General features: G+C 43.4%; 1 protein-coding gene across 1 annotated transcript in view; it reads right to left on the bottom strand.

The window, feature by feature from the left end:
- Positions 1-260: 260 nt before the first annotated feature.
- Positions 261-7,918, bottom strand: part of VIM (vimentin) — a 107,695-nt gene continuing 100,037 nt past the window's right edge. Inside the window, exons 8-9 of the mRNA XM_044295671.1 lie at positions 1,046-1,131; positions 261-593 (exon numbers count right to left, since the gene is read on the bottom strand). Of these exons, the coding sequence (XP_044151606.1) occupies positions 549-593; positions 1,046-1,131 (131 nt within the window). The 3' untranslated portion in view covers positions 261-548. The remainder of the gene's footprint in view (positions 594-1,045; positions 1,132-7,918) is intronic.

Consider the following 7,918-nt stretch of genomic DNA (forward strand, 5'->3'; position numbering starts at 1 on the left):
GTGCTCCGGTATGTGATGGTCTTTTAGTCACGGGTCACAGCTCATGACCGATGTATCTCCTACATTCTATTCACTGACATGGAACAGGGACGAATACCAAATACTACAAGATGACGACATAAGACGGATCGTATTTCTAAAGGTTTATTTAAAGCAGGTTTTCTGGAGGTAAAAAGCTTTTCTTGGAAATTGTAAAAACAGTATGGCGGCACAAGATATTGCTATGAAGTGTTTTTTTCATTTTTTTGTAAACTAGACTGAAGTAAAACCCAAAGTAAGACTTCACTCTGCAAAACCCCAATAACTAATCGCCCTCTACAGCGGGTCTAGGCAACCTATGGTTCTCCAGCTGTTGGAGGAACTACAAGCCCCAGCAGGCCATAACTGGAGAGCTACAGGTTGCCTAGCTCCTCTTCTGTAAGAAGTCTATCCTCCCGCCTCTGAAGTAACAGCAAAAGGCACTTGGAAAGCTGGTTTTCTTCAAAGTTGAAACACAGGGGACATTGTTACGTCGCTGGTCAGGAACTTCTCAGGGACAGGTTCAGGCCTCAGTCCTGATAGTCATCGTGCTCCTGGGAACTTTCATTGATGACCTGTCAAAAGCAAATGATATCATCAGAGTTAATGCTGAGCTGTAATATTGCCCAGAGCTACATTTACAGTTCTGCTGGAAACCATCAGTAAGCTTGTAGACACACACACCGCTAACCGTTGAGCTCTACACTGCAGTAGAAATGTTTTTTATTTATTTTCCTCATTTATACAGCGCTGACATATTCCGCAGCGCTCTACAGACATCATCATCACTCGCTGTCCCCAGAAGAGCTCACAATCTAAGTTCCCTATCGCTAGGTCTTTGGAGTGTGGGAGGAAACTGGAGGAAACCCACCCAAACACGGGGAGAACATGCAAACGCCATGCAGATGTTGTCCATGGTCAGATTTGAACCCAGGACCCCAGCGCTGCAAGTTACCAATGCACCAAGCTCAGTGCAGACATGGAGGCAGCAAGCAACAGTACCCGCAGCATTATGTAGTATACCCACCTGACCATCCCTGGTCTCCACAGTCTTGATCAGAAGTGTTCTTTTGGAGTGGGAGTCTGATATTGGGTGAGAGTCCAGGTTAGTTTCTGCAAAACAAGTAGGAAAAAGACCAGGTTAGGAATATATCTGAAGAAATACTAAACTTAGGGTCCATACACACGTCGGTAATTTAGGTCCGGATTCGTTCCACAATTTGCGGACCCATTTACTTTCAATGGGGCTGTAACGGATGCAGATCCAAATTTCCGGTATCCGCATCTTCGGGATCTGCAACCGTTTTTTCGGGGTCCGCAATTCTGTTCGTCAAAGAAAATAGAACATGTCCTATTCTTGTCCGCAATTGCGGACCAGAAAAGGCATTTTCTATTAAAGTGTCTGATGTGCGGTGCGCAAATTGCGGATCGGACATTGCAGGTGTCCGTGTATTGCAGATCCGCAAAACACTTACGGACGTGTGAATGGACCCTTAAAAAAATGATTATTCTTGGAAACAGTCAACAAGCATGTCGAGAAAGAAGGGTCAGGCATTTTGAATTTTAATGCCATAGTCCCATTGACGCTATAAACTATTTTTTTGTTTAACTATTTAACATTTTCCTCACTGCCCTCCAGGAGCCGTGCCTTTTACATTTTCTGTTCACACAGCCTTATGAGGGCTTGTTTTTTGTGGGACAAGTTGTACTTACCATTAATATCTCATACAATGTATTGGGACATTTATTTTACGGGATAAATGCCTTTATATTTTAATTGTGGTCATGGCTACGGCCAAGAGATATCCGAAGAACCCTAGGGAGAGAAACCATGGGAACAACCTAACCCAGCTAGGCGTGTCTTAGCTAACTCCGCGAGTTTCTTATGGCGGGAGCCATGCGTGCGAGTCTCTTATGGCGGGAAAAAGTATCAGATGGCAGGGCGAACTACAAGTGTCGGTGCCAATTGTGAGGTCCTAGAAGCGAAGAGCCACTCTTATGATTATTATTATTTATTTTTTTAATACACCACTTATGCCGCACCAGAATGCCTTGGGGACTGGCATAACCATGACCCCCTCCAACAGCAAACCTGGGACACTAACCAGCCTACAACCATGTCGTACCCTTAACAAACAAAACAAAATATGAAAAACAGTCATGGGGCCCCCGGAGCCATGGGGCCGGATCAGTCATAGGGGCCCCCAAAGCCAGAGGGATGACGTTGCGGTGACGATAAGTAGTTAAAACGTAAGCCGGACCTGATGGGATATGCAGAGGCTTGAATGATTGGATTGGCTAGAAGGTGGCCTAAGGAACATAACTGCCAACAAGCGTTGAAAATATAGACATTAGTAATCCGAAGCGCGTGCATACATAAAACACTAACCACCGCGAACCATGAAACGTAAACATGAAATTGAAACACAGAGGGGAGAAAAAACAAGAGCCTGAGGCATTGCAAGTTCGCTAAGAGAAGTCTCTTATCGTGACAAACAAATGAACAGCTTGTGAAAACATAGCAGGAAACTTACTCCTATTGGCCGACTGACCTCCGCTGAGGAGCTGTTTGGTGAACTGGGGCAGGAGACCAATCTGAGTGAATACGAACCAGAATAAAAGGAGACCAGTCTGAGTGAATACGAACCAGAATAAAAGGAGACCAGTCTGAGTGAATATGAACCAGGATTATAGAACACCCAAAAAAAGAAAAAAAAAATTCTCCCTGAGGTGAATGGAAAAGTAGGCCTATGGAATGTGACAGACCACCGAGGAAAGGAACGCAAGCCTGAAAATAACGCAGTTATGCCCCGGTGAGATTATTATGTAAAACCATGACGTAGCAATGAACAGGAGAATGCAGCTTTGAGTGGGAGCAGAGTACAACACATGATGTAACAACAAATGGGTGAATGGAGCTTTGGATGCAAGTGGTACCTGAAAAACATGGTATAGGCGCAGCTCCGAGTATGGGCAGTGCATGAAAAGCATGGTATAAAGCAGACGTATAAATGCAATCTGAAAGTGAGCAGAGTATTGACATGATGCGAAGGCAGACACGTGAACGCAGCTCTGGTAGTGAATGGAGTATAGGACAAGATGTAAAAGCAGACATGCGGACGCAGCTTTGGATGTGAACGGAATATTAACTTGATGTGACAGCAGACATGGAAAGCGGCTTTGGTGAGTGGGGTATACGACCTGGTGTAGAAGTAGAAGTGTGAACACAACTCTGGGTATAAGCAGAGCATGAAATTTGGTATAACAGCAGCTCTGGTTGTGAATGGAGCATAACATAGATGTAATAGCGGCGTGAATGCAGTTCTTTAAATGGGCCTGGAAAGAACCTGTAGTAGCATAGGACGTGTGAACGCAGCTCTGGGTGCGAGTAGAGCAAACATGATATACCGATAGACGTATGAATGAAACTCTGGTCGTGGGCGGAGGGCAAAAAATGATTTGACAGAGTAGTGTGAATGCACAAACAAAGCAAAGTAAAACTTGTAAGATTTATAGGAACTAACTCCTATTACCAACAAAGTTGAAAAGAAATAGAAGTATTTAGCCCCAATGAGCAACCTGAGGTAGCAGATTCTGAGGTGAAGCCTCCCGTTCGCTAGCAAAGTCAGTTCCGACCAGCCAAGAGAGACGTCCCCAGCCCAACCTACTTACGTAGTATGGCGCATGCATGCTACGGTAGCAGAGAGCAAAATAACAAGCTCCATGCTGCAAAGAAAGACTCCTACCACCAGAGAAGCTAGTCTGCTAATGACACCCAGCGGCAGCTGTGCACCTGAGAAGACGCGCCGGTGAGTGAGAGTGTGGCTCGTATATGAAGAGCCTCGCACCTCCCACAAATGCAGGCTGACTAATCAGCCTTACCAACTAGTTCAGACGTGGCAGTACCAATGAGGTTTTTTTGGTCTATATATTTTTATTTGTAGAATTGAGAAAAGGGGTGAATTAAATTTTTCTAAAACTTTTTTTTTTAAATGTAATACTTTATTTTTAGCCCCACTCTCTTCAAATATTACACCCTGCCACAAGGAGGAATGCCCCCCCCCAACTGGGAAAAGCCACTTTATATGTACAGTAAATCTTCAAATCCTGCCTCATTGTGATACCATTCCCAGGATGGTCGGGAGGTATGGTATGGAACTTGGACTCAACAGAGGTTCAGCCAAAAAATATAGCCTATCCTCTCCCCGAGAGAACTACGTATTTACATTTGACAAAAATCTAATGTTTTTGACTGTGTCTGGCGTGAAGCTGTTAATGTACTGACTTATATTTACCTCTCAAGTTCATGTTAGAGAAGGAATGTACAGGAATGGAAATTCTGCAAAAAAAAAAAAAAAACATAATATAATAAATAAACGTAATTTATAGAGTATATGTATATGTGTGATCTAGATGCCACCAGTGATCCTGTTACCCGCTCTCCTCTCCTTCCAACAGCAACAGTCCTCTGTAGGTTGCAATTTCAATATCAAGCGCCATCTTCACGATCAGCAGATCCTGGTACTCGCGCCGGTGACGAGCCATCTCCTCCTTCATGTTCTGAATCTCGTCTTGCAGGCGGTTAATAGTGTCTTGGTAGTTAGCAGCTTCAAGGGCGAAGTTCTCTTCCATTTCACGCATTTGGCGTTTATAAGACTCATTCTGCAAAACAATGACCTCTACTTGAGCGACTCTGATAACCTTGTGCTAACGACTTGCCTTTTAAATTCTATGCACACATTCACTACCACAAATTAAAGGGGTTATCCGGCCATATATATTGATGCCCTATCATCAGGATACTGAAGAAAAGCAAGTTGACAGCAGCATCTCCAGAAACGTAATTTATTCAAAGTGGGTCCATATGACACATGTGCAAAAAATCACCAATAAAGTGCTGCAACGTTTCAGCTAGCAACTAGCTTTTGTCCAGCATACAATACAGAGTGAATTAAAAGACTATAAACACCATACAGAGTACCGCCCCTAGACGGCTTCAACTAATGGTGATCACATATTATAAAGACAAACACCTGTTCATTAATATCCACCAGTAAGGTGTATAATTCATGTGCATGTCCACTCAATAACCCAATGAACAAAAGACCACGATTGATTACCTAAGAGGGGGTGGTAGCCTCTGGAACGCCCGCATCATGCATCACGCAATTAGCGTCCCTCTATTCCAAACGCACATGCCCAGATCTTCCTCCTATCAGCGTAGTGATACCTAACGGTCACGTGCTCGGTCAGTGGTCACATGACCAGCTGCATCATCAAAGGAGTGATCACCTGACCGGACACATGACCGCATCACCTAAGTTCTCCGCCCACATGCCTACAAAGTGCGTCTGACTCACCATGGAGACCGGGTCACGTGTTGTTATCCACACTTATGTGGCCACAAAAAGCGTCTCCATTACCATAGAAACTAAACTATATCCACAAGGGATCTATACCGAAATCATTGGTAGATCAACCTAGTCTAACGTTACAATTAAGGGGCAAGTGTCTGAAAGTATTTGGTGATATATAAACAAATTGCGCTATAAAAATTCACGCTGAAAACTTTCTCGTATGCATGGCTGGCCTTCCGAATGCTTCTCCCCAATCAAAAAGAGAAGAAAAATTACAAAACAGTTAAAAACAACTTAATAGTTACTGGATTGGCTTTATACTAATAATGAAAAATGAATCTATACCACTCACATTAAATTCAATATTCAAACCATGGGGTTGTAATGTTCTCAAAGTATAGATCCACTTCAATTCCTTCTTTCTTAAAATCGTCTCTCTGTCACCCCCTCTTCTCAATTTTCCCACTGAGTCAATCACCCGAAATCTCAACTGGTTGACCGAGTGGCCTCTTTCCACAAAGCGTCTGGCCACTGGTTTATCAAGAATCCTTTTACGAATCGTGCTTTTGTGTTTATTGATTCTTTCTCTAATTTCCATAGTTGTCTCTCCGACGTCCGTCAGACACTGTATCATGTAGATCACATCATTGGATCTACATGTATATAAGTATCAATTAACTCTGTACACAAATCCTGTATATGGGTGTGAAAAAGTATCACCCTAAGGCCCCTTTCACATGGGCGAGTATTCCGCGCGGGTGCAATGCATGATGTGAACGCATTGCACCTGCACTGAATCTGGACCCATTAATTTCTATGGGGCTGTGCACACGAGCGGTGATTTTCACGCATCACTTGTGCGTTGCGTGAAAATCGCAGCATGCGTTTTCCATGCAACGCAGGCCCCATAGAAGTGAATGCGGCTGCGGGAAATTCGCAAGCATCCACAAGCAAGTGCGGATGCGGTGCGATTTTCACGCACGGTTGCTAGGAGACGATCGGGATGGAGACCCGATCATTATTATTTTCCCTTATAACATGGTTATAAGGGAAAATAATAGCATTCTGAATACAGAATGCATAGTAAAACAGCGCTGGAGGGGTTAAAAATAAATAAATAATAATTTAACTCACCTTAGTCCACTTGATCGCGAAGCCCGGCATCTCCTTGTGTCTCCTTTGTTGAATAGGACCTGTGGTGAGCATTAAATACAGGTAAAGGACCTTTGATGACGTCACTCCGGTCATCAAATGGTACGTCACATGATCTTTTACCATGGTGATTCACCATGGTAAAAGACCATGTGATGACCGGAGTGACGTCATCAAAGGTTCTTTACCTGTATTTAATGCTCACCACAGGTCCTATTCAACAAAGGAGACACAAGGAGATGCCGGGCTTCGCGATCAAGTGGACTAAGGTGAGTTAAATTATTATTTATTTATTTTTAACCCCTCCAGCGCTGTTTTACTATGCATTCTGTATTCAGAATGCTATTATTTTCCCTTATAACCATGTTATAAGGGAAAATAATACAATCTACAGAACACTGATCCCAAACCCGAACTTCTGTGAAGAAGTTCGGGTTTGGGTACCAAACATGCGCGATTTTTCTCACGCGAGTGCAAAACGCATTACAATGTGAAAAAGGCCTAAAATAGGGCTGGAGGGGTTAAAAAAAATAATAATAATTTAACTCACCTTAATCCACTTGATCGTGCAGCCGGCATCTCTTCTGTCTGTCTTCTGTGCTGTGTGCAGGAACAGGACCTGTGGTGACGTCACTCCGGTCATCACATGATCCATCACATGATCGATCACCATGGTAAAAGATTATGTGACGGACCATGTGATGACCGGAGTGATGTCACCACAGGTCCTTTGACTGCAATCAGCTAAGAAAGAGACAGAAAAGATGCCGGCTGCGCGAGCAAGTGGATTAAGGTGAGTGAAATTTAGCAAAAAATTTTTTTTACCCCTCCAGCGCTATTGTACTATGCATTCTGTATTCAGAATGCTATTATTTTCCCATTATAACCATGTTATAAGGGAAAATAATACAATCTACAGAACACCAATCCCAAGCCCGAACTTCTGTGAAGAAGTTCGGGTTTGGGTACCAAACATGCAGATTTTTCTCACGCGCGTGCAAAACGCATTACAATGTTTTGCACTAGCGCGGAAAAATCACGCATGTTCCCGCAACGCACCCGCACCTTTTCCCGCAACGCCCGTGTGAAACCAGCCTTAACCATGTTGCCACAATTGCAACATCCCAAACATGGGAAATTGGCCTTTTTTTTCAGAGCTAGAAACGTTTGTCTCTCACCTCGTTCACTCCCAATGTCAGTCTTAACAAGTCTATCTCTCAGATTGCTATTTCTCCTAAAAGACATCAATGGAGGAACTCCAAATTCAGTAATGGACGTTAAGCCTTTCTGAGGAATAATACCATTCTTTTTTAAGTATCGCTCCTATTCTACAACTATGCTGACCATACGTGGATACAAATGGAATTCTATTTATATTGTTCTTCCTGGGG

The sequence above is a fragment of the Bufo gargarizans genome, chromosome 5, assembly GCF_014858855.1.
Source record: "Bufo gargarizans isolate SCDJY-AF-19 chromosome 5, ASM1485885v1, whole genome shotgun sequence".
NCBI classification, from domain to species: domain Eukaryota; kingdom Metazoa; phylum Chordata; class Amphibia; order Anura; family Bufonidae; genus Bufo; species Bufo gargarizans.